The 26,753-nt window shown below is 45.9% G+C and overlaps 1 protein-coding gene across 1 annotated transcript; it reads left to right on the top strand.

Annotated features, from left to right (window-relative positions):
• Positions 1–17: 17 nt before the first annotated feature.
• Positions 18–26,426, top strand: ARL3 (ARF like GTPase 3). The gene is made up of 6 exons (XM_071446372.1): positions 18–153; positions 9,985–10,128; positions 11,221–11,337; positions 15,435–15,485; positions 17,468–17,653; positions 26,127–26,426. Exons 1-6 carry the CDS (start codon positions 151–153, stop codon positions 26,172–26,174), a joined length of 549 nt encoding a protein of 182 aa, XP_071302473.1. The 5' UTR covers positions 18–150; the 3' UTR covers positions 26,175–26,426.
• The last annotated feature ends 327 nt before the right edge of the window (positions 26,427–26,753 follow it).

Below are 26,753 nucleotides of genomic sequence, written 5' to 3'. Positions count from 1 at the left end.
CGCGCCCACCCCCGCGGCAGGCCTGCCCCAGTACGCATGCGCTGTTCGTTCGTGGGCGGGCCCATCGCTGGCCCCTCCCCCGGCGCGGGCACGTCGGCGCGCGGGTGGGTGTGACGCAGTTGCCCATGGTAACCCCGGGCCGCGCCGAGGATGGTGAGCGGGGCGGGGGCAGCGGGGCCGGGCCCGGGGCCGCCGGGGCGGGCTGAGGGCTGAGGGCTGAGGGCTGAGGGCTGAGGGCTGAGGGCTGAGGGACGGGACCAGCGCGGACGGGGCCGCCTGAGGCCGCGGATGATCCCCCCGCGGAGCGTGGGGTGGTGGGGGCCGGAGGGTCTGTCGGGCCCGGCCGGGCTCGTGGCAGGCACGGGCAGGCCTTGGGCCATGAGAGGGGGGGCCGAGGCGATGGAACCACGGGGAGCGAGCCAGGCTCTGCTTGGTGGTGTCGGGCAGTAGGGTAACAGGCAACGGCAGAAACTGATGCGCAGGAAATTCCACCCGAATACGAGAAAGAACTTTGCCGGGCGGGTAACCACACACTGGAAGAGTGTGCTCAGAGTTTGTGGAGTCTCCCTCAGTGGAGATATTCCAGAACCATCTGGACACGATCCTGTGCCATGTGCTCAAGGATGACCCTGCCTGGGCGGGAGCTTGGAGCAGATGATGGATTGTGGTCCCTTGCAGCCTGACCCATCCTGTGACTGTGTGACACCGGCCTGGGGTCTGAGTGCCCACCTGGGGTGTCCAGTCAGGTATGGGGGCCTGGGGCTGCGCAGGTTCAGGCACCCATACAAAGGAATGAGGACAGAGCAAGTTTGGGGCATCCAGCCATGAAAGATCCTGGCTGGGGTTGAGGCCCTGGACATTGGGAAGAATTTCTTCACAGAAAGAGTGATTGGACATTGTGAAGGACTGGCCAGGGAGGTGGTATAGTCACCATCCCTGAAGGTGTTTAGGGAAAGATTGGAGAGATTGTACATGGCACTTGGTGCCATGCTCTAGTAAGTGTTTGGTCATAGGTTGGACTTGATCTCAGAGGTCTTTTCCAGTCTAATTGATTTTGTGATTCTGTGAATCAGGTCTAGACAGTGGCTGGGAGGTTCAAGGATGCTATGGGGGGCTCTTTGTTGGGATGGAATCATCATGCCTGGAGTTGATTCAGTCAAGGTGTGAAAGGTGTGATGGAGGGGTGGGTGCTTGGGAGGGCTGGGGACCAGGATGGCAGTGACCTGAGGAGGGAAGGAGCAATGGAAGAGCCTGGCAAGGATGGAAGGCAGTGCTCAAAGATTGCCTGTGAAGAGTCTGGGACTCTAAAGGTGCACCAGACAACCCAGCCAAGGTGGGAGGAGGCAACCCTGGGACTTGGATCCTGTCTGTAGAAATTGAGGGAGCTAGAAGAGAGCTTGCTGAGATGGAAGGGTTGGTTTTTGATACACAGCCTGGGAAGGGGCTGTGTACCAATCATGGCAGAGAGAGACTGGATGAAGGGGTTAGGTGTCCAGAGATGTCCAGGACAGAGTGCTCAGGGGCTGAAAGAAAACTGCCAGTTGGGTGGGATGGACAGTCTGGTGAGTCAGTGGAAAACCCAGTCAGTGTTTGGCTGGCTAGGATAGTTTGCTGGGATGTTGTGTGCTCTGGAGTTTTTTGCCATGGGCTGGCAAGATGAGGGACAGTTTGGGTTCAAAAGAAGAAATAAGAATAAACTGTGGGAAAGACTGGAAGTGAAGTTTTGATGTTGATGAGAGAAAGAAAGATCCCAGGGAGAAAAGAAGTGTTGGAAAAGAGAAATAAATTGTATGAGAGGTACTAGCAGGGATTGAAGGGAAAAACTGGGTCTCTTGGGTGGAGGGCAATGCTGGGAGACAGGTGAGGTGTGTAGTGCAGTCTAAATTGAGGTTGGAGGAAGGTTGGATGATGGACCAGGGTCATCCAGGTGCTGGAAACAATTTGAGTTTAGATGCCAAAGTAGCTGGGGTGGGACAAGTGGGATGCTGGCAAAGTACAGTGAGGACTAGAAGGAGGGGTTGGAACTATGGCTGAGGGGTGGTGACAGAGAGCTGCTGTGGATGTAGATCCACTCATGAGTATGCTGCATGAAGAGAGAACACAAGCAGAAGGCAGTAGCAATGGGGAAGGAGCTTTCCCAAGGGTAAAGCCTTATTTTGTCCAGGAGCCCTCTGGACATAAGTTGGATTCGTGCAAGTAGAGGGATTCATGCATGGAAGGAGGTGTAAGCAAGAGCACCAAAGGCAGCTTCTTATCTTCACTGGGTTAATTCTGGCTGCATCCCTACCTGCTGGGTCACAGAGAAGAAGACTGAGATAAAGCCTGTGGGATCTGCTCTATTTCAGATGAGTTGGTGATAGGGAATGTCACACCAGGCACCAAAGCCATCACAGGGTGGACATCTGCTGTAAAGATGAGGGCAGCTGCCTCCAGCAGTGCAGTGCTTTGTGGGACACATTTGGCTTGCAGCTGCCAGATCTGCTCTTCTGCCTTATGATGTCCTGATAAGCTGCTGTAGTCTGGGATCTGGCTGCTCTTATCCAGGCATTTGTGTACGGAGAGGGTGACTGGGTGTTCGCCAGCGTTCGTGTTATTTGATACAACATTTTACTGCCTCTTTGTCTATTTTCCACTTCTTGGAGTTGTTTTTTGAATTATAGCCTCTCAGGCAGGGTGGGTGGCACTTTGGGGTGCCTGGTGGGCTGGGTGGACTGGACAGAGGACTGGAGAGCAATGCACTATATCTCTAGATTCTCAACATTCACTAAAACAGAATAATCATTTATGGTAGAAGCTCTGAAACAGCAGCAAATACATCCAAAGCAGCTATGGCAGCCTGGGGGTATGGGTCAGTAGTCAGAAATCATCCAGACAGCTTGATGTAACAATTTACTGGTTGTCATCTGAGCCATGGTAGCTGCCTGTGAGCACGTTCCTGCCATGTCCCGCTGGCACTGGGAAGCGCTAAAACTCCCCTCAACAACTGCTTGCTCCAACTCCAGTGCTAAGAGGGTTAATGCTGAGGTTTAAATTATTTCAGTGTTCATCCGAGTGAGTAAGTACAGAGGGGCAGTGTCTTCTTCTGCAGAGCATACGAGGATTTCTCACAGCTGTGGGGCAGGGGTGGTGGAAGGTCATAGTTGGAGCATGGAGGGAAGGATGAGCCATAAAACTGCAAAGCATGAGAGATGTGTAGAGCTGAAAGTCTTTGGCACCGTTAAGCAGCATCTGCAGTGGGCGCATGGCAAGGGCGAAGGGAGGCTGCTACATGAAAGGATATGCTGCTTTCCAAAGTTTAGGAAATGCTGTGTGAAGCAGAGCTTGTGGCTTCCTCATCACAGTAATGCTTCCTACTGTCACTGAAATAACAATCTTTACCAAGAGACGTGGTATATTAGTGATAGATGCTGGGGCCAGTGGATCACCAGTGTTTTTCTAAAACCATTGATTGAAGATGACATCATTGTGTCAAAACCAGATTTGTCAAAGTGTGGCCCTGTTTTATAGTTAAGGAAACTGAGTCACAGAGTGCCTAGCTGACATAAGGCACATCTGGTGAAAAGGATAAAATAACAGCATAGCTAAATGCATAGTCAGGCATCTTTCTCCTGCTCTTGAGCTCATGTTTCTAGGAAAACCATCATGTATGTCTTGCCTGCTCTAGGACTACCTCATACTTGGAAATTCTTTATTTTGTCCCTTGTTCCTTGGCAGTAAGGCTCTATTTAAAACGGCCCCATTAAAAATGCTTTCAAGTATTATAAGTGTCTCACTACTTTAGTTTTCAGTACAGTTCAATGTCCTGACTTCTAGTTTATTTTACTGATTGCTGTGAGGTTGATATGAGAAATCACCTGCAGATAGGAGAGTATACCAGTCACCGGCCAAAACTTTGAAGTTCTGAAACCAGACAGACACTGCTGACATTGTCCAGTGCTGGGCATTGGCTCTTCTCTGCACAGGGCAAAATACTTCTTTCGAACCTGCTGAAACCAGAGGAGTTTGATTTTAATTATGAAAAGAGGATTCATGCTGGTATTGGTTTATGTATCAAACTGGAAAGTGCTGTGTGACCTCTTTGACAGAAAACTACATTAGTAGGTTTGAGCTGGAAAAACTCTGTAGGTGACTCGACTCCATTAAATTTTGGATTTCAATGCAGGAAAGAAAGTCTGCATTGAATGACACCATATGGTGGAGACATGCAGCAAGCAAATGATTTTTTGGGAGTTTTGCCAGAGTAAGAAGTATTGAATAAACTGAGCTCAATAGATTAATTTACTTCGGTTGTATTTTGAAAAAGACTGGATGATTTTATGACCATTAGTGACATTTGCAGTTCTGCAGCCGAAGATAAAGGTAATCAGACGTCATTCTTCAGGGCACCAGCTAATCAGTGCAGTTGTCAGGAAGGACTCCCCTCCTCCAGCTCTGTGTGTGCAGGATTGCACCCTGGATGACAAATGTAGCCTCATATATCCACTGTGCAAGGCAAGATATTTGGCTCAGCTAAGCCCCTCGTCCTTCCCTGTGTCAGCTCCTCCTGTGTGACTTTCTGAAATCATCATGTGTACCCTCTATCTTTAATTTACACTTTAAAAATGGTGAACTGCTACCATATTGCTTAATAGAAAGCAAATAAATAAATTGGTGCCCAGAGCTGTGCTAGGTGCTGTGCCAGCTCCCATGGTGCTCCCATGCCATGGAAATATGGTCTGTCTGGGGTGAGAGATAATCAACTGATACGAATAAGTAGAATCCAAGACAGGTTTGAACTTGACATATTTGCTGCCTAAACCTCATCAAGGATTGTAGGTGTGGCAGAGAAGGAATTAGCAGAAGAATCATGGGCTGGTTTTATGGATATTTTGTGAAGTTTCTCCCACGGTTGTAGGAAAGTCACAGAAGTTTGAGAATGGAGCTCAGCAGTGCTGGGGAGTTGTCATCTTGATGGCAAATGTGCTTGGCTGAGATGAGTCTTGAGGATAAAGTGACTTGTGGTTGCAGTAGTGGGGAAGAGGGGATCTCTGCAGGGGTATAGAGATGGGGAAGATGTGGTTGTAATGGCAGGCTGAGCTGCTGAGCTTTGTGGCTCTATTGCATCTTGGTGAAGTGAATTGATTCTACCTAAATGTCCACATCTAGTAGATAAGGAATTGGTGGTGTCTGAGGGTGGCTTTATTTTAAATTCATTATCTGAGCCTTGTGGCTAATAAAGTTAAACAAAATACATTTACTTCTCTTTCCTAATAAGAATCAACCGTGCTTTGCAGCAGCTTGTGGGCCACGCTTTTTATCCATGCTCCGTGTATCCAGCCCTCAGTACAAGGGAGAATTGTTCTTTCCATTATGGCTTTATATTGCCAATCTGATACAATATTTAAACAGATTATCTCAATGCTCTGTTTGTCCCAAACCAATTTTTGCTTTGGCCTGTAAAGTGAATCTTCCTTTCAGTGGCTTCTGTGGTACAGGATGTAGTTACATGCATCAACTAGTTCAAGAGACCCATATACAGCATGAATAAACCCACAAAACCCTTAGCTAGGACTATAAATGTCACTGTATTTTTATATATGTAGGATTTTTTTTTGAGAGAGAGAATAGGATTACTGCATGCAGCTATAATTGAAAGTCCTTTGATAATTTGGTGGGTATTTTAAACCTAGCAATGATATACTTTCATAAAACCGCACATCCCTGTTTTCTGAAGGATGTTAATAAGATGGTTAGTTTTGCTTTCATGCTCAATGTGTTTATGAGTGCTCTTACCCATTTAGTTGCATCTTCGAATTTAATGCCCCACTCTGATTTCATAGTAATTGTCAGGAGTCTCTTTTTCTTTATTGTATGTCCCCGCTCACTGTCTGGAAAATACAGTCTCCTCATTGCTGACCCCATCAGTCTGTCTCCTCACGGTGCTTGTAAAGAAAACCCTCTCCACCAAGGACAAAGATGTTTTTAAACAAGCCAATCTGATATGAGACATAGTTTGCTTAACCCAGAGGTGACCAAGAAGCGGGTGCTGGCTGACTGTGCCCAGCCTTGAGTTGCTCTGTCTGGTTGCCCTTCTCCAAAGGCTGCACACGCTGCCATGCTGTGCTGTTCATTATCTGAGCAGCATCTGCAGTTCCCTTCTCTGTTACAGATGCCGCAGTCTGCTTAGTTTTGTGCAGCTGACACGCTGCCCTTACACTCCTGTGAGGCGTCTCTGCAGCTCCTCAGCCAGCTCACATCTACCCTGGCCTGCTCAAGACTTGTCCTGCTTCTCACCCTGGACACTCCAGTGAGCAAGTGCCACTGGCCTGGCTGCTATGCAGGCATCCTGGGAATCCTCCCTTCTCCCTACTGGCTAAGTCTCAGCATGAAACATTTCTTACCTGCCCTGCTTCAAAAATCTGCTCTTCCTCTGTTGCTTTTGTGCATCCCCTTTGCAGCAGATCTTCCCATCTCATGGCTTTCTACCTGACAAATCCCATCAATAACAAGGCATTGCTTTCTGACTCTCCTCAGCCCCTTAGTTTCGGCATTGTGTTTGCCAGCAGAGGAGTGCTTGTCCATCAGTGTGTGTGCAACAGGGGCTGCTTGTCCCACATTGTGGTGGCATGCAGCAGGGAACTCTGCTGAGTTATTTTTTCCAGTCTACTAAGCTGTCAGGAAATGCCTTCTGTCTTTCTAGCCAGTGTGCTCCCAAGATCAATTAAAAAAAATTAAAAAGAAAAAAATGAGAAATGCATGTGGACTTGGCTTTCTTTAGTTTTAAATCTTTACTAACTGCAGGGAGAATGTTGGATTCACATTTTAAATACTATTTACAAAGTAGTAACAGTCATGGGAACCAATACTATTATTTGGCTCTTGATTTAAGTTGCATATACAGACCATGCTGGCAGCTACTGAAATAAAGTCCACTTCTCTATGTTGCCTTGCTTGTCTTCCAGCCTTTTAAATCAGCTTACTTTATACCTTAGAGAATACTTTTATTTCTATATATATCTTCTCTTCTATTGGCTACCCCTGATAATCCTGTGATCAGCCATGCAGCAGTGTCACTTGAGTAGAATATGGAACGATGCTGATCGTTTTCTCATAGGCTGTCATACTAGCCCAGAAATAGCATCCATCTACAATGGGAGAAGCTCTATTAACATTTACAACTGTTCCTCTTCCCGACCCTTGAGAATTGCTCCATGGTAGATAAGCAATACTTTGTAATACATTTCCTTGCGCTCAGTATTTTGGAGTTGAATTCTGAAATATAAAGGCACCTAATCCTGATCTGCTCTGGGATACACTGCTCTGCTCTTAGCAAGTGGAGCTGTGAATAGGATTAGCATTTCAACAGCTTCTTTTTTTAACTGTGAGCAATAAACTAAAATAATAGGGCCTGATTCAGAGCTCTCCAAAGTCGGCAGTAGTGCTTTGGCTGATGTACGTTGGCTTTGGGTCAGGCCCATAAGAATGGGAAAATCAGTGTTTCCCTAGAAAGGAAGGAGAATGTGTGAATTTTAGAGTTCCTGCTCCTGTGGAGTCTGTCCACACTGAGTTGAAATCCACAGATTTACAAGCCAACAAACACAACTGTAAATTTGACGGCAGGTGAAAAGAAAATGTGTTGCTAGTCATGCAGTTAAAACTTGTGCTTTTTAATGATGTCAAGGGCACTTAGGACATGCATATAAACAAGTAACCACTAGAGGTATTTTTTGCTGCTGTTCCTTTTCTCTTTCCTCAGACGTGTGGAAGCGCAGACCATCATCAGGGCAGAACATGGGTTGGGCACTGTGGCCAGGGAGATGAGCTGTTGGGCTGGCAGGGCTTGCAGTCACTGGCTGCACTGAACACAGCCCTTCAAATTCATTAGCCATGGGCCCATGGGTGAGAGCCAGCTGTGAGCATCTGGCCCTCAGGGCCCTGCACGTGGTGTTACAGGCCTGTACATTTCAACTAAAAGCTGTTTGGGGATTTACTGTGCCTGTGCCGGTGCCTGTACTGAGCAGGCATAGCACCCTCTACCAAGCAGAGCCCATTTCTAATTCACAGCTCTTGAACAGGGCCTGGATTCCCAGTTTTTTACCTGCCTATCACCTATGAAATAGGTGATACTTGAGCCTGCTTACTGGGCAGTAAGATTGCAGTTTTGCTGTTGCTTGCACAAGCTCTGAATTTCTGAACCTCAGCTTTCCACAGGGCTTTTTAAAAGCACAGGCAACAGTGGCAATCCTGCAGCTTTCTACACATACTTTTCAAACCCAGTTTTACCAAGTTCCTTCTCTCCTCCCTGTTTCTTACACATCACACATGTTTTTTGAGCTGTAGCTGGTAATTTCACAGAAACCCATTAAATTACTCTGAAATCGAAAACGCTTGCAGGGGTGGATCAGATGTCACATGCATTTGAATCTCCGAGCATTACTAAAAGCTTCAGCATCACGACCTGTGGTGCTGAGTCCTTCCCAAAGCACTCCCACCTGGGAGCAGGGAGGTGAGCAGTCAGAAGCAGCATTTGCAGAATGGCTGAGGTTGGGAGTGGGCAGAAGGACACTGCTGGAGACAGGGGATGTGTTGCAGTGGTGACAGTTGGACTGCAACGTGCAGCTCTTTATCCTGAGGACAAGTTTCTGATTGCCACGATCTGGAGGGGATCAGGAGCAACCTTCAAGGCTCAAATAGTCCTTGGCTCTCAGCAGGAATGTTTAGAGGGTTTAGTTCCTCATAGCAACAAAGCACTTCAAGACATTTAACTGATTACACCCTTGCAGGTCGACAAGAAGCATTTTCTCCATTTTGCTGTTGAGAGAACAAAAAGGCTTGAGATGTGGGCCCCATGGGCTCAGGTTTCTGCTGATATTTGAACTTTCTTCCTGGCTCTTGGTTTTAGTGGGCTTCAACAAGGGAATTGTCTGGGAGAGATGGAACAGGAATGCTGAGGTCTTCAGAAGGGGCTGTAGGTGTTTCCTGGATTTTCTCAGGCAAACTACTAGCAAGAGCACCTTTGTCCACAGGCAGGGTGTCAGTGTGGTGTGTGCTTCTTGGGCTCTGAGGAGGAGTCCCTGACACGCAGGGGCTGCAGAGTAGTGTGGCAGCATGCCAAAGACACTGAGGCATTCCTGGTGTCACAGCCTGCTCCTGTGCCCTTGGCTGCAACTGTCCCTCTCCTGTGGGGTGGGCTGGGCAGTGAGAGGCAGGTGGTAGCAGGGTGATTTGCATCTCTTGGTTATGTACCAGGATCCAGAATATTTTTCCAGCCATTTTAGAGAGGTGCTGGTCTCTGACTGGTGGCACTGACAAAAGCTTGGGTGTGCTGCTATAAGGTGCATGTTTGTAAATGAGCTGACCTGCATATTCTGTTTCCTAATCCTGAGTGATACTGTCAGCTCAGAGAGCTGAGCCTGGGTAATGACTGGAATCCACTGTGCTTTTCTTAGGGAGGATGTGTGGTAATCTGAGGTAGTTGTTAAGTGCTACATCCTGAGAATCAGAACTGCACATGCCCCGTGGGTTCAGCGTGTTTTAGACAGATAAACAGGGTTTGAGATGACCAGGGTAGTTACTGTGAAAACCAGTGTCAGGTACATTGTAACCTGTAGTTACCTAGGAGGCAGATCAAATTAATGGGGTTTTCCCTCTGATAAAAGTAATGAAGAGCTTGCAAGGATCTGCACGGGGTATGCATAGGCACTGTCTCCCTGGCACAGGGAATGCCAAACAGCTGTGTGACAAGAGCAGTGCAGCCAGCAGGGCACCCCACTGCGTGACATTTGTGCTGTCTGAGACCTTGCTGTTGGTACTCTGAGATAGAAGAAAATAGGGGCAAAGGGAGGAGTAGGAAATGAAATGGGAGTAAGGACTGCAGAAAGGTATTTAGGGTGTCTTGGGAGCCACCACCAGACAGAATCCATTTCAAGGGAGGAGGGTATAACATTGTGGGGGACGAGAGTTGGGGTGGGGAAATAACAGCTATGGTCTCTCTTGTGCATTTAGGGTTTACTGTCAATCTTGCGCAAACTAAAAAGCACCCCAGACCAGGAGGTGAGAATCCTCCTCTTGGGACTGGATAATGCAGGCAAGACCACACTCTTGAAACAGCTGGCATCAGAGGACATCAGCCACATCACCCCAACACAGGTGAGGAAGGCCTTTCTTTCTTGAGGCAGTTACTGTGGTCCCACCTGCCACGTTATACAAAGTGCTCATGATTCTAAAAGGGGGAGCAACTGGAGCCTGGTGCACCATCATTAAGTTCCTGTCTTTTCTGCCTAAGAGGAGGTTTTCTGAAGGAGCCAGAGAGCTTCAGGCCACATTGGTCAGGTAGTGCAAAAGTGGATGAGTGCTGTGGAGTTCTGCAAAAGGCTTTTGCATGGATGAGACTTGTTCCTGTTGTTCTTGCCAAACAGGGGACATGTAGAGTGGATGCTGCAGCACTGGACGAACCCTTGTCTGTTCACCCAACCAGTTCCAAGGGTTCTGCATATACCAGTGCTCCTCTCTAATGTTTCTCGTGCCCTTTTGTTGAGCTTTGGGATTGGAGGAGAGGGATGGCTCCCATCAGAAGCACTGCAGCATTGCTCCAGAGGAGGTTGCTAGAGAGCTATGGGATATGCTTCCCCCCACCCTGTAGCTGCCTCCCAAAGCTCCCAGCCCTGGCACCCTAATTCCAAGCCTTGGTCCCCTGGGTGGTGTGGCAGCACGTTGCCAGCCCACACCACATCCTGTTTTTCTACTTGAATGCACTTTCAGTTGGTGCTCTAATTGATGAAATGGACCCTTCAGACGTGCAGCTGTTGCTCTTTTAAGCCCAGCATTAGCTGTGTCGTGTCGAATTGAGCTGAGACCTCTGGCTTCATATTAGTTGTGACTGTCTACTCAGCTTTCACAAGCTCAATCTTGCTTCTCACAGTGCCCTTGTTTTCTCCTTATCTGCAGCTCTCCCACCTCTTCCTGCACCCACCCTGCTGTGCTCTCTAAGGGCACTAACTGCATCATATGTCTCCATAGGCATGACAGCATCAACCCTTGACCCAAGAGCACTGACAAACTGATGGTTTAGCGGCTGCTTTTGCTGGTGCCTGTCCCACAGCTGATGCATCTTTGTGGCTGCCCAGCCCATCTCAATGCACATTGCAGGCATGGGATATATAAGGTGTTAATGTCTGGCTACAAATATGCTCCAGCCATTCAGGTTTATGCTCTATGTGGCTTTGTTTCTGCTCTTTCCAGGGCTTCAACATCAAAAGTGTACAGTCTCAAGGCTTCAAACTGAACGTATGGGACATAGGCGGACAGAGGAAGATCAGACCATACTGGAGGAACTATTTTGAAAACACTGATATCCTTGTGAGTATTGGCTGCAGCTGAATGCTGTGTTCATGCAATGGCTTTCCAAGGTCTCAGCCAGAAATTCAGAAACAAGTAATGTAATATCCCAGCCCTCAGCAACACCATTGCCATTGTAACAGGAGTTATTCTGAGCTAAATGGCAAGATTGGTTGAGTGCAGTAAGAAAAATACAGTTATGTTTGCAGAAATCATTCAGTTGCATGTTTTTACTTTCACAGGATGGTGCTGTTTATAGCCAGTTCCTTTCCTCTCATCTCAGTCTCTTTCAAATGAAAGAACATTAATAACATGTACTTTACCCATCTATAGCTCCTTTCACTGGAGACTCTGAAGGCCTGTCATGGGCATTAGTGACTTAAACATCATGTGTAGAGGTAGGTCAGTATGGTGCCCTTGTTTTATAGGTAGGGAAACTGAGGCATAAGAATTAAATGCTCTGTCTGGCATCAGATAGGAAAGCTTCTGAGTGAGGGACACAGAGAGACTCCTTGTCTTTTCTTTTTCTCCTTTAATCGTAAGGCTGTCTTTTAATGGTTTCGACAACTTAGCTGTACTTACCTTACAATTAGCTACAGATGACCACAATTACATTTACAGTGCAGGACCTTTGTTTTTCCATGCCAGAGCACATTGCCCTGGGACCCTTCAGGTGCTGTCTTGGCTAGTTTCAAAGATCACCTCTAGCATGCAGCCACATATGCCAGAGTGAAAGCAGACTGGGGGCTGCAGGCCTCTCTCTGCCCCAAGCAGAGACTCTTGCCTGTGGGAAGAGAGAAAAACCAAGGTCTGCAGGCTCCCATGGGACAGTAGGAAGCTCTCTCAGAAGGACACCATTCCTCCCTCCCGTCACACACATACTTAGTAATGTGTCAGAAGCTTTAGTGCACTTGCACGGAAGAATCAGTGCAACTAGGAATAGGACTCTGTTCACCAAGGCTTGTGTCCAGTTGCTGAAAGGCCTGGCTGTGCCTGCAGGCTTAGAAAACATTGTCCAAATGAAGCTGTTACTTAAATGGGACTAATAAACCCTTGACACTCTCTTTTGCCAATCTTCGTTTTTGAGCCTTAATTTGGAATCTAAAGTTCAAGGACAGCCACCACTGCATAAACCCAGCTGATTGCTTTTGCAAAAAGGAACTGTGAGATTTTTCATGGGGTATGATCTGGGTTTGAGAAACGAGCAGGACACACACTGTGCTCCTCTGTGGCTGTTGAGGACAGAGATGGTGTGGCTGTGAGGTGACTGTGCCCACTGAGCCCAGGCTCTAGCGCTGTGGGTGGTGGGGAGGCAGTAAGTATGCAGATCAAGGTCAGCCCTGCAAAGCAGCAGCGTTGGGATCTCTTCCTGCTGTGGCAGGTGCTCAGGATGCAGAGGCTGTGCAACCACAAAACAGTATCTGGAAGACTCTGCTGGCAAAGACAATAAACTACAGTGGCCTGTTGCCTTCCACCCTTCCTAGTGTGTGCTGCATGGGAGGTGCAGAAATAAAGGTGTATTTGAAGACTGAAGGAGATGAAAGGAGTTGTTTTCCCTGCCCCTCTCTCACCCCAGTTAAAGCAATGTACAGAAAAAAAACCTATTCATATGACTAAGAAAATGGGTGGATAGAAGCAGAATCCGTTTGGGGGAAGCAGCAGTGTGAATTCAGAGAAATAGCTGGTGCACCGATGGACTTGAGTTCCCCTAGCTGCACTTCATGCTGACACCCAGTCCCAAACTGGGAGATGTTGGCATGTTGGGGCAGTGCTTTGCTATTTCCATACAAACCAAAACTGGGATCGGTGTATGCTGATGGCTTGCTCTGTCTTCTGCCAGTCCTTACCCCTGTTTTAGCCAGTAATTTTACCCTCTGACAAACCTGGTGCAGATTGTGCATTTATAAATTGAGCCAATTTATCCCTCATGCTATTTCTTCATCTAGCCCCACCACTTGCAATTTCTGCCCAACCCATTTATTCCAGGCTGTGTTTTGGCTTGTTTCTTAAAGGAGGTACCCAGCTTTACAGGAATTTCTTTCTCAAATCTCCATTCTCCAGCATGGTGTTCCAATTGGTAAACTATGTTACCAAGCCCCACAGGCAAAAACAGGCTCTTGTGTGGCCTTGGCCATAAAAAGAGGTTGGACATGAGATACACTACAGTTCCCAGGACCCCCTGCTTCTCTGTTCCCCTAAACTGCATTGCATAAAACAGAAAGGACCCTCTAAAGAGTATTAAAAAGCAGGAAGTAATTACGAATTCAAATCCATGCAGGTGCCTTTGAATGAGAGCTTGGTCTTGCATCACACACCTGTGATATTTGGAAGCTTAACGCAGGCAAATAAGGTGTGGATATCTGGCTGATTGCATATTCAGACAGGCACCTGCAGCTATTTGGCACAGTGCTTGCTGGTTTGGAAGTAGGCACTCGGCACATACTTTGCTTTCTCTGTGCTGTGCTTTTGTGGCTTTTGCCCCAAGCACTGTTGTATCTAGTTCTCATCTTGCAAAACAGCTCCCTAGTGAGGAATGAGCGGTGCAGGAGAAAGCCTGGCTGGATGGGACCCAGAGCCATTCCTTCCCAGCTAGAGAAGCACTGCAATATGGAAGGTGCTGCCTTTCAGTTCACAAGCAGCGCTCGACCATTGCATTCACGTGTTGTGGACTTCCCCAGAGATGTCCAGAGGGAGGACAGATGACAGTCCAGTCTCGCCCCAGAACACAACTGCCAGCCCTGCAGCTTCTTCCTTTCTTTTGCTCTGTGCTTCCTACCCTGCATGGGATGCATAGGGGTGGATGCTTGGTAGGGGCGGGGAGGCCGTGTGTAGCTGATGCAGTATTGGTGCACGTGCCTGGGATCACATTGCAGGGAGAGGCCCGTGTGTCATGCCCACGGGCTGGTCCCCATCACGTGGCAGCGGGTGCGTGCTCTGCTGACGCATCCCCACGCAGCTGCGTCCAGCCCTGCCCGTGTCCCCCAGCCCCTGTCAGTGCACATCAGCCCCCAAGTGATCTGCACTGCGGCTGGGAGGTTGCTGGGTTACCTCCTCAGGCCTCGCATACAGATTTTCCTGCTGCGTGTTTGGTCCCATTTCAAACAACTCAAATGCTGCTCATTAAGAGAAAGCCTATAGTTTAATAGATATTGCTGCTAGAGATCTTCCCTCCTCCTACTATTTGATCGAAATTATCCTAGAAGCATGGAGTCTTATGCTGAGACTGCCTGCAAGGATGCCATTTATCTTGATGGCAGGGTGCTGTGCTCATCTATTCCCTGAAAACCAGGCTGACACTTGCTCCCTGTAAGCCACCAAAGAGCATGCAGATGACATGCTAGCAGCTTCAATCACTACTGATGGGGAATGGCAGCAACCGGAAGCAAAATGCTCAGTGTTTGTCACCAGTCCCATCCCTGTCTGCTATCCCAGCATCCTTCTTCAAAAACCTTCACGTATCAAGCAATGAAAAAGGGATACCAGTCTATTCTTGCCTGCATGTTGTACTGAGGTTCCCCATTTTTTTAGATGGCAACTGAAGATGGAGTCTTTCAGGCTGAATCCAGCCTTCATACCCAACCACCTTCTCCAAGAGGCTACAGTAGGATTGCCTGATGGAGACAAACTCAATGTCCCCAACACATTCATGTGTCCCCTGAGTGCCATTGTGTGCCTTGGTGGCTTATTGAGGAGGTGATGCTAGAGGGCAGCACGGCACAGTCACACCAGGCCAGTGTTTGTATACTTTGCTGGGGTGAAAGGCCATGTCTGGCTCCCCAGGTTTTGCCCTCCTATGCTCAGCTTCAGCTTGTAACAATAAGTTTGAAACAATACCAGCAATCTCCCGTTCTCTTCAGATAATATATGCTGTGGTGATGGTGACAGCATCCCAGTACTTCTTCCAGCTCCTTTCTGATTCTACCCACATGGTTGTCCACTCCTCTGGCATTAAAAGAGGTGGTTCCTCTCCTTTCAGAACATCATGAAGTTTTGTCAACATTTGCTGCAAATAATAGCAAGGATCTTTGTGCCCAAAAGTGTAAACTCACTTAAGCACATGCTGCTGTCGAAGAGTGTCTTCTGGGAAGAGTAACTTTTCCTGTCATTTCTTTTTTCAGATCTATGTCATTGACAGTGCAGATAGGAAGAGGTTTGAAGAAACAGGTCAGGTAAGTTACTTAAGCCCAGCTTCCTTTGAAGTAACTCAGTACTTCTGAGTGCCCCTTGCTCACAAAAGTTAGGAAGAAGATTTTGTTGTTTATGAAGGAAATTTGCATTTCAAGAGACTTGCCTTTCAACATCAATACAGATTATTTTGGTAGATGTGAAACAAGGAAAATAGGTAGCCTAATTCTGTTTAAATAGAACAGTGTTCATTAAAGTTATACAATAATAGCAAATGGAGCCTAATACTGAAAGCACAAACTTCTCTAAGTCCTTTAAAGCTTGCCAAACCAAGACCCTGAGGAATCCTATTTTCTTATATACGAAGCTGAAATGGAAATCATATTGACTTGATTGTCTTTTGGATGTAATTGTAAAAAAGCTAAGAACTATCTAAGTAATACTGCCAGAAAATAAGATTTCTGTTTTACAAAGTTCTGATGTTTTGTAACATTTTTTGTTTTAGGTTGGAACAAAAATAGGACTTAAACTTCATTGTATAAAATTCTGAAAGTGACAGTGTCCCAAAATAGCTAGCAATAGATTTACCCCACAGAAATGGGAGATGTAGATTAAAGCCTTCTGTTCTGCCTGATTTGAAGGACATACTTGATCTTTTGCCTCTCAAGTCTCATGGACATACCCCAACAGCAGAACTGTTGGTTGTTCTAGGGGTGGGGGAATCTTTCCCCTGCTGGAGCTATTTCATTTTATATCAGTAATTAAATATTCATTGGGCAAAAGAGATGGAAAGGAAGCAGCAGCTTAGATCACTTGCCTGAGTCAGGCGGAGCCAACCTAAACCCCTCCTCATATTTCCGCAAACACTTTTGGTTTCAATAAATCAGCCGTGTCAGATGAAAGACCTATTTTGTTGAAAATTTCCCAGCCAGTTCTGTTTATAACTCCATCCTCTCATCCTGGCTTCCAAACCAAACATTGCTTTTGGGGGGGATGGAGTTGTCTTTCCACTGCAGTTTAGCATCTCCCCGACTGCACTTGTTTAATCCAGAAGTTTCTATTCAGTGGATAAAAGATGTTAGAATGTTATCTGAGAGCATGAGACCTTTCCAGCTAAATAAGGAGGCCACAAAAATCTCCTATACTCATCTGTCTGCAATGCCAGCAGTCCCTACAGGTTCATGTTCTGCTGAGTTTGTCATATGTTCCCATAGGGAAGAGACTTGAGACTGAGTGCCGGTTTCACATGAGACCATTGCACAACCTACCAGCAGTCTGACATGAAGTATTTCTGCCACCATTGATCCACTGCAGATTCAGATTTGAGCTATTAAAAAAATTTTTTTGAGTCAACCAATTTTGAATGAACAAACCCATTTTTTAAGATGCCATCCAATGTGTGCTGTGCATATGGAGCCAAAATTCAACTATTAAGGCTCATCTAGCTTGTCTTCAGCTAATCAATGCCTTCAAAATTATCAACACTTTCCTGTGGGAGGGAGATTTCCATTTTGGGGAGGGAGGTAGGGGTTGGGAAGTCCTCTCCTATTTAAATTGTAGTGACTAAAACTTTGAACAACCCCTTGAAACTCATGATGAGCAAAGATACCAGGGCCAGTGTCAATGGTTGCTCAGGTACAAATCAGGTCAGTCAGGCAATAATTTAAGACAGATTCCTCATACTGCCAATTTACTTGTTGTTTTTTGCTGTTTCATCAGTTTTGGTCTCCTGGGATCAGAGACTGGTAAAACACAGAGTCGTAGCCTTTAAGGCAACTGCTAATTTCAGACCAAAATTAAGATTTTTCTAACCTGCAATTGGAAGAAATAGCTTTTGAACCTTGGGCAGAGATGATTGTATACATTTTTGCTCTCTTATAATAAGATCTAGGTTTCACTGGAACACACTCTTCTAGCATTTGCCCTAAATATATTTCTAATTAGAGACAAGCATTGGTGGTTGAAAATTTTCTTCCCTTCCCTCTCACCATCTTCCCCCCACCCCACTCCCTTGTAAATGATACAGGAGCTGGCTGAGCTTTTGGATGAAGAAAAGCTTAGTGGAGTGCCCGTGCTCATATTCGCTAACAAGCAGGATTTGCTGACGGCTGCCCCTGCTTCGGAGATTGCCGAGGGACTGAACCTGCACACAATCCGGGACAGAGTCTGGCAGATCCAGTCTTGTTCAGCTCTTTCAGGAGAGGGAGTACAGGTGAGGCTCTGCAGAAGGCTTGCTGTGCCAGCAGGCCATCTGTAAGAGATTGCTGATCTGCAGGGTGGGGCTGGACCAGCCTCACCGATGAGGGTCAGCACAGCCAAAGCCTTGCAGTGCAAAATGCGGGGGGTGCGTGTCTTGGGTCCTGTGCAAAGGGAAGGGAGAGCTGGGGGCCCTGGGGCTCTCTCCATCCCTGGTAAAGGGGAGAGCGATTCCCTCCCCACCCAGGAGCCCTTAGCTGGCCCAGATGAAGACATTGATTTCTTTTAAAGAGACTGCCGTCAGGTTAATCATTCTCACAAAACAAATTGTCTTTTACTATTAACCCTTTGACTGGTACGAGTGTGCACTCTAGAAATCTGATTTACCTTTGCTACTGATGTCATTTGGCATTTTACTAAACCCAGGCACTAGGGAGAAAAACTGATCAATTTTTCTGATCCAGAGAAATGCTAGAGTTGCACATGGAGCAACAACCACTTCTAATGTCAGCATGTGGGGCAGCAAAAACACACCGAGGGGCCTGCACTGTGTCCCTGTGCTGAACTGTAATAGTTGTGTCTTGGGCTCCTGTGCTGTAGTCAGTTCCTGCGGTATAGTAGTTCTTTGTAATGTAAATGGGACCTAGGTTTGTTTATTTCACTCTTAGGTTTTCCTGAATTAATGAGGTATTTGCAGAGCTCGAAATCTGAGTACTCCCTTCACTGATATTTAAAGAAACAGAATGGTGAAGACATTTATCTTCACTGCAGTTTCAGTAAAACCTTATTTGCAGATGCTACAGAGCAGTTCAGAATAGTGAGATCTCAAGCTGAGTATGAAGAATCACAGAAGCAGCCCTCCATGCTGAGTGGGCAGTAAAATGGCAGATGAAATTCAGTGTTGACAAGTGCAAAATAATGCACATGAGAAACAACAATCCTAATTATACGACGATGGACTCAAAATTAGCTGCCATTACTCCGAAGGAGAGCCTTGGGAACAGAGCTCATCAAAGGCCAGAGAGGAAAATTCAAACACTGGACAATTACAAGAAAGCAATGAAGAAACATCTTTTCTAGCAGGTTAAAGTCATTGTGAGCCCATACCTTGAATATGACCTCAAATTCTGTCTCTGCCACATTTAAAAAGGTTTTAGGAGTAATAGTAGAATCATAAAGTCCAACAAAAAATTAGGTAGAAGGGTCTTCAGAAGATCTTCAGACCAACTTCATGTTTAAAGCAGGGATAGCTGTGAGTCTAGAGGAGGTTGCTGAAAGTCTTGTCCAGTCAAGTTATATCTAAGCATGTAAATTCCATATCCTCTCTAGGTAACCTCTTCCAGGCGCTTAACTTCCCTAATCAGAAAAAAATACACTCCACATATCTGCTTAGAATTAGGAGAGATTTGAGGATCCTCTGTCAGGAATGATCAGCAGCACAGAGTGGCATCTGTATACAGGGATAATAAATAAATTAGGACTAGTAGTTTGTAAGAGAGAGGACAGAGAGTGGGAACATCTTCAGGATTTATAAAATAAGGCATAAAAATGTCAGATAGACTGTATGCTATTTTTACACTGCTAGAGGAAGAGTGTTCCTAATGAAATAATCAGAAAATGGTTTAAAAGAAATAAAAATAAGTACTTTTTGCAAGTGGCATAATTAAATTCTGGATCTCATTGGCACAGGATGTTGGGGAGACCAAAGGTATCAGAAAAAAAACAGTATCAGAAAAATACTTAAATGAATTTCTGAAGAAGGGATGTGCAGGCAATCACTGACCAGTAAGGTCTGGAGGCAGCTTTTGACTGAGGAACAGCTTGGGCCACGCACTGGGAGCAAAGAACAGAGTAAGGCAGATTCTGTTCCTACATGGTCTTTCCCCTGGCATTCAGAAAGAGGATGCTGGCCTGGACAAACCATTGGTCTGACCCAGTACAGCAGTTCTGATTTTAAATTCTCAACCTGATTTTTAGACCTGAATGTAGCAGGTGGGTTCTCTACAGGGCCTGTAGTTATCTAAGCTACAAATTCAGCTATGTTGTAGCCAGTGTTGTAAAGGGCTTCAGCTCTAATCTCGGCTCTGAAATTTCCAGTCCAAAGAAATCTGACCAGGAAAACGAGGCTGCAGTTGACAGGGTTTCAGGCAAACATAGGTTGCCTTCCTACCTCTTCAGGCCCTTCTCTAGGTTATGGAAGTCTAAGGGATTTCTCCAGCTGCAAAGAGGCAGTAAAGAGACAGATGAAATTCAGAGGTGTGTGTTGGATGTGGGAAAAGTAAATGATACAAAGTGTCACTTTCTGTTCTTGAGCTTTGAAAGGTGCTTCCTTCTCAGGCAGATTTGTGGGCTCTCTGGAGTGGGCTGCACACTTCTCCACTGACAGCACCTTCTTACTGTGCCTCCCTCCCTGCACATCCCTAATCATCCAGTACTGCAAATACTCAGTCCAATACCCTCTGCCAGGGAAATGAAATCTGCTTCTGCATTCACTTCCAGAAAGTAGAAGACCAGAACTAAATAAAAGTATTTGCAGGCCTATGTATTTTGTTCATCATGCTTATCTAGACAAATTAGTTTAGATGCAGGCCAGATAACATCCCACTTTGTTGTAGTCAGTCTCATTGCCCTAAATACTGCAGCTTATTCCATAAATGATTATTGCAGAAAAGTCAGGAAAGTCGCAAACTCTCTATAGCTTCTAGAAGAAGAGCCCCTACTTTTCTCTTCAGCCATAACCTCAGCTCTGTCAAATCAGACAGCAAGAATGTCAAGCACTCCCTTTCCTTGCAAATGGAACAAAATATTTGGGGAGATGGCTTTTAAACTAAACCCAGATCAGCCTAGGAAAAAGCTGTGTCTTCAGTCCTGGGATGTGAAGGAAAGGTCAAACTTTAGGAGAATCAAAAAACTTGTTTAAAGAGTGAGATTAGGAAAGATGTTTTTGAGGATTGTGGTACACCAGGGCCACAGGTACCAGAGGCTCAGAACAGGAGCTCTCCATATGTGGTTTAATCTCAGGTCATTGCTTTAAGGACTTTGTTGAGAAATGACAATGAGTGGCAGCAAAATAAATGGAGTTGGGGAAGCATCAGGTGTTCAGAATGAAAGCCCAGGAACGAGCAGGTGATGGAATGGATTAGCTGGAGTAGAATTGGAGACATTGCTGATGGATCTTGCAAGGAAGACTGGTGGCATATCTTGTACTGAGCACATGCAGGAACAGAGTTCATATGGGAAGATGTTTGTGATAGCTTGAAAGAAGAGCAATGAGCAAAGATAAATAATGCTGATACATGAAGGAGAAATAGTTTGAAGGTCATTTAATTAGTTTAACAGCTAGCACCATCGTGTATAGAACTGGGTAGTTAAGACTGGGGATTTCAAGGTTAATGAGATTAGATTATGGTTAATAGAATGATATAAATTTAGAGAATTTAACTATTATTTGAAATGAGTTATTTAATAAAATGTTAATTAAGGGGGGAATCCATATAGTCATCTTCTCTTTTAAAATTAACCATTAGGGACTCTGGAAAAGGGGCCTAGCAGTGTCCTGAGCAGGCTCAGAAGAGAGGTGACTGGGTTAACTGGAAACTCCATGTAGTGTCTCTGGATGCCAGCTGGCAGCCTCTGTTATGCCAGCTGAAGACTTCATTACCTCCTGACTGGAACTGTGGGCAGCACTTGTCTTGTTAATCAGACTTCATGGTGCCATCGAGGCTTTTTCAAGCAAAATGTCTTCCTATGTCTGTTCTTACCCTCAGCCCCAGTTAAAAAGCAGGAAAGCCTTTTCTCCTTGCCACAGCCATCTGGGCTCTTCTTCTGGAACAGGGTACTGACCAGCCTACACTGAGACCTCAGCAAATGAGGGGGGTGATTACTGATGACAGCAGAGGAACATAAGGGAACTATTGCCTCACAGTGACTCTGGTGCCATGTAGGCTCTCTTGGGGTATTTGTGACCAGGTCTCAAATTGTAGCCCTTGGTGTGCAAAAGCTGTGTACATTCCACCCTGGCCAGCCAGGGTTGGTGTGAAAGCAAACAGAACCCTTCTGCTTTCCTGCCTCCTCTCTTGCTGAGGTGTTATTTAGGGGCCAGGGTGTGATATTAAATATGACTCAAGGCTTGGGACTGATGTGTGCTCTGTAGCTTGTTTCTTGTCTGAAGCAAGATTCTCCAATCAAGGCAGCCGGAGTTCAGCCTGCCCTGAGGAACTGTCCTCCAGAATGATGATGCAGTGTATTGTGTCCAGAGTCTCCCAAACATAATGACCCTCTGGAGACCATTAAAAGGCAGTGAAACTGAGAGTAGCCACTAAACTTTTCCAATTTATGCCAGAGCCCATCTGGCCCAAAGGACTGTGGGGAAGGTTGAGCCTCTCTCTCTTCCCTGGCTGTTTCAACCTAGTTGAGAATGAAGCCCAAGACCTAAGTTATGTCTGTGCTGCAATTCAACACTTTCATAAGGGCAAGATTCAGAGCAAGACCATCCCTGGTGGATACCACATACCAATGAGGTATCTGCAGAGCTTAGGTTTAGTCTTAGCAAGGAAAGGCTGGATGGGGATCTCCCACATCTTAACAAGGTTCTGGAGGTATTTGTAAATATGATTTAAAACCAGTTTTGATGACTGCAGCTCTCCTGGAGCAGGCAGAGCCTGTGAATGTTGAGGAAAAGCAACCACGTTTCCAGATTACAAGGCAGTGTCTTCTGATTTTTAAGTAGGGTAAGGAGAGAGTCTACAGGGATACAAGGTCTCAGAGGACAAGAAAATAAGCTTTCACCCAGGCAAAACCCAATGGATAATGTACTGGCAGGAGCCTGTAAGAGCCAGCCTGTATGATCACTAGAGGTGCAAGGAAATGACAGATAATGAAGGCACAGTCCTGGCTGTGCAGAGGGAGAAGAAAGTGACAGTTAAAATAACGCATACCAAAAATGCTAGAGATTGAGAATTTTGCACTTGCCTGACCCAATTTGTTATGGCAGACAGAGGATTACATGAAAGGATTAAGCTTTTCTGTCCTTAAGGTCACATTAGGGGTCACAAGTTTGTGGCCTTGCCTGATCCCGGGCTTGCAGGGGAGCAGAAATCACGAGGCTTTTTATGGGGTGGAAGGGACTTGTTCGCTGTGTTTGAAGTCAGATTACTTCACTCCCATAGCCACAAAGCTGATAATGCAGAGAATAAGCAAGCAGTGGGCTAATCTTAAGCAGGACTTTTTATTTCTCCCAGGGAAGGCTCTACCAGTACTTTCCCAAAGGGCCTTGGAGTACAACTCCCTTGACACAATAGCAGATGGGACTGCAGCAAGGCGGGGTTGTGTGAGCAGCATTTCTCTGCAAGGAGTGTTATCCTCTTCCCTAGGGTTCTCTCTCTTTGCTTTGGTAAAGTTTACTAGCTGCTTGTTAAGGAGCTAAGAGAGGCAAAGCTGAAAGATCTGAAATCTTTCCCTGGCTAAGTTTTCCCAGGGTTGACTTGAGGCTGGAATACTAATATTGTATCCGCCTCAGTCCTCAGAGTACCTGCCAATGTTTCTGTGTCTCAACAAAGCAGCACAAGGACATCTATCAAGATCTAAATGTTACTGTAGGGATTATACTTTCTTCACAGAACCATCTTTTAAACATGCAGATATAGGGACAGAGTGTGCAGGGACAAAGGATGACAACAGTTGACTCCTTGAGGACTTGACTCTTTCAAGCACTATTTCCTGCTTCCCATGTGCCTTTCCCATAGCAGCTCTTTGTGTTTGTAGCAGCTTCCCTGGATTTCTTTATCTCACCAATGCTCTGTCCTGCTTCACACCATAGGTAGAAAAACTGCAAATGTACCTTTTAGGTTTTTTTGCTTTCCATTGCATTTGGTATTCTCCAAAGCATCTGGGGACACTGCAGAACAACACCTCCCCTCAAAAAAAAAGTTGCACCAGAAGCTGCAGACGTAGCTGAGGAAGGCATCTCACATACACCTTTCTGATACAGCTGAACATGTTAATTTTCCCTTTATCACTGTCAGGCAGGGGGATATTTACAATTAAATGTGATTTTTCCTGTCAATTAACTCATGCCAGAAGAGAGTTTTTAAAATCTATTTCTGCTTTAAAAGTTTGGTGACCTACTTACGTATTTCAAGTGTGTTTGGAGTTCACCTTTCCTCTTGCATTTTGCTATGTCATTCTCTTGCCCTCGTTAAATGCTTCATGCAGCCAGGCTCCCAGCCATGGTAAATCCCATCATAAACTCTGCTTTATGACCCTCGCTGTGCTGGTGCTGCAGTGGTCTGCCTTTCTCCTTGTCCAGCTCCCCAGTGGCAGCAGGCAGTGTTTTAATCACTGTGAATTCAGGTTGTGGTCAGATTAGGTAGAAGATAGGATGCGTGTTTGTTGTTTTGCAGTGATGTATTGTTTCTGGGATTACTGTGCTGAATAGCAGAGGGTGTCAGCTGATATTTATTACTTTAAGCTGTCTCAGCTGTTCTGGTTCAGCAAATAAACCTACATTCAAAATGAATGAGGAGCTCTGCTTGCCTTGTATGCCATGATGTGTGCAAATGTGATTATTGCTTCGAAGGCAGGGGAAGCTGAAATCATTGTGGGAGCATTTTTAGTTATTTATTTATTTTTACTCTTTGCAGGCAATCATGCAGATTTCTAAAGCACACAATCAAGTCAAAGGCTTGACACCTCTCCTTCCAGCCCCATTGTTAAGCCCTGGCATTCCTCATGCAGGGAATCACTCGCTCCCTCTCTCTCTAAAGTGATAAGCTTTAAACCATGCTATTGATTGCTTAAGGCATTACATGTTTTACACCTAGGTTATCAGTGTTATTGAAAGGGGAAGACACAAAGCTACCGGGCCTTAAAATGAATCTACCTCTCATCTTTTCCCATTTGCTCAGAGGATTTCAGACAATTTGTTTTACACTGATCTCTGCTGGGGAGATAAATAAATGAAACTGGAGACACCAACCCTCCCCAAGGTTAGAGTTAGAAGTGTTATTAGTGTAGGGACTCATGTGCACCCCAGCACAAACTGGGCTCACTTATTCTTTATTTAACACAGCAACAAGGGCTGATTTCAAAAGTTGCTGCTCCCCTTCAGATAAGAAGTGTCACATAGCGCAGTTATCAAGGTGAATTGGTATTTTCAAGTGAGAACCTCTCTGCTTCTGATTAAGCCCTGAGGACTCCCTCTCTTCTCTCTTAACTCTTTAGCTCCCCTCTGACATGGCCACCACCTTTGTGGCTGAGGGACAGCATAGAAGCACAGCAGTGAGTGTCAGCTCACCCAAAGGGCCTGCTGTACTCTGCCTTGGGCTGCCTGTCCTTGGAGAAGCCGAGGTCCTTGGCAGCCTTTTGGCAGTCAGGGAACAAGGGAATAGGAAATCAGCAACACTGCTACCGTAGGGCTACCAGTGACGTTTGCCCAAAAGCTCTGACCTTTCTTAGGGTCTAACTAAGGTTGTTGTGGTAATGATACAAAAATGACCACTGAACATAATACAGTGAAATCCCTCCACTCTGAACTCTGAGGTGATTCTTGCCTGACTTCCACACAAAGATGTGCTGCTCCTCTCTCATCCCCAAAACCCTACCTTTTGCCTTCAGCCTCCCTATCTGCAGAGATACCTCGTAGACAGGACAGAGGTAAGGGATTTGATGGGACACAAATATGAGGAGACTGTGCATCTTTCACTCCATTGGGCACGTCTCCTAACAGATAAGTGACAGGAGCAGATGAAGCTTTGGCTTTCAATAGCATATCCCATTCTGGGATCTCAGCAATAAACTCACAAATCGGGTATTCACAGCACAACTGTTGCCATCCTGCTTGCACTGGCCAGAGAGGTCACCCACACAATTTTACAGAGATACCTTAAGGAGTATATCAGCTTCTTAAAACAGGACCACATAGCTTCTCACTGAACCCCTGTGGGATCACTGAGGGCCCATTTTCTGTGGGGGCCCTGAGGAACAGGGAGCAGGGTCCAGGTCTGGTTGTTGCAGTGACTTTCATGGATCTGGATTTCAAGGCTTGCAGGTGAACAGAGAATTAGACTTGTTTTCTTAACAGGGGGCTGACTGTATAACAAGCAGTCTCCTAAAATCCAGTCTCAAAGATAAGATGACTTTGTCCAAGATTACACAAATCATCTGTAGCCAAACCTGGAACAGGGCCTTCATCTGCTACTGACGTACCTTGACTGCAAAGTGATCCTTCCTCGTAGGACCTACACATAGTGATGTGATGAGATGATGGTACTTTTTTATGGTCAGATGAAAGATTTAATAACCTCTGTGTGACAACATCTACCAAGCAAGGAAGCACTTATTTTTTTTAACCCACAGTGGTTTTGGGGACAGAAGGGCAGGCAGGGGGTCAGTGAGGAGGCAGAACATGATGCTTGCAGAATGGTGGAGGGGTGGGCTTGGGGGATTCCTCCTCCTGTCACTTGACTAATGTTACCTTTCTCTGTCTGAAGGACGGCATGAACTGGGTGTGCAAAAATGTCAGTACTAAGAAGAAGTAAAGCGTTCTGAGCTGCATGGAAATGGAGGAGCGGTGGAAGCAGAATTCTAGCCTGAAAACACTAATTTGCTGCTTTCTGACCAAATGTTTTTCCATCTGTGCACAGCTACAGCTGTTAAAAGAAAAAAAAAAAAAAAAGAGAGAGAAAAAAGGGAGCAACATTGGTTTAAACCTACTGCTGGATTTGGAACTTGACCTGCTCTTTAGTATAATTTTTTTTATCCCAATAAAGGAATTACATATTTCTTCCCTATGCATAAGTAGTATTAAATGTCTGATTAGCAAGCAAGTTTGTAAGCAGAAGCAGGACTGATTCAGCGTGGAGCAGAGGGAGTGGTGAGTTACTGTAGTGGCTTAGATGCATAGGAGCTGCCCTAATAGGCGCGGTTGCTGAGGACACGCTCGGCATCAGTCACAGCTTCCCCTCAGTGACAGATAAAATGCAGTTGTGTTACCAATTGTGGGTAGTTTCTTAAAATAAAGCTGCTAAGGAGTCATTTGTGTAAAAAGGGTAGAAGACTTCCACATATTCCTATAGCCATAAAAGAGGAGTTTGATGATAACGAGGCACTGTTGCATT

This window comes from Agelaius tricolor, unplaced genomic scaffold (assembly GCF_023055355.1).
Source record: "Agelaius tricolor isolate 1412-34295 unplaced genomic scaffold, bAgeTri1.0.p SCAF_22, whole genome shotgun sequence".
In the NCBI taxonomy this organism is placed as follows: domain Eukaryota; kingdom Metazoa; phylum Chordata; class Aves; order Passeriformes; family Icteridae; genus Agelaius; species Agelaius tricolor.
The sequence above is the reverse complement of the archived record's forward strand: the minus strand, read 5'-3'. Positions and strand labels throughout refer to the sequence as shown.

Coding starts and splice junctions, on each gene's coding strand:
- ARL3 (XM_071446372.1), top strand. Junction 11,338..15,434: donor TTGAAAACACTGATATCCTT/GTGAGTATTGGC, acceptor TTCTTTTTTCAG/ATCTATGTCATTGACAGTGC. Junction 15,486..17,467: donor GGTTTGAAGAAACAGGTCAG/GTAAGTTACTTA, acceptor TAAATGATACAG/GAGCTGGCTGAGCTTTTGGA.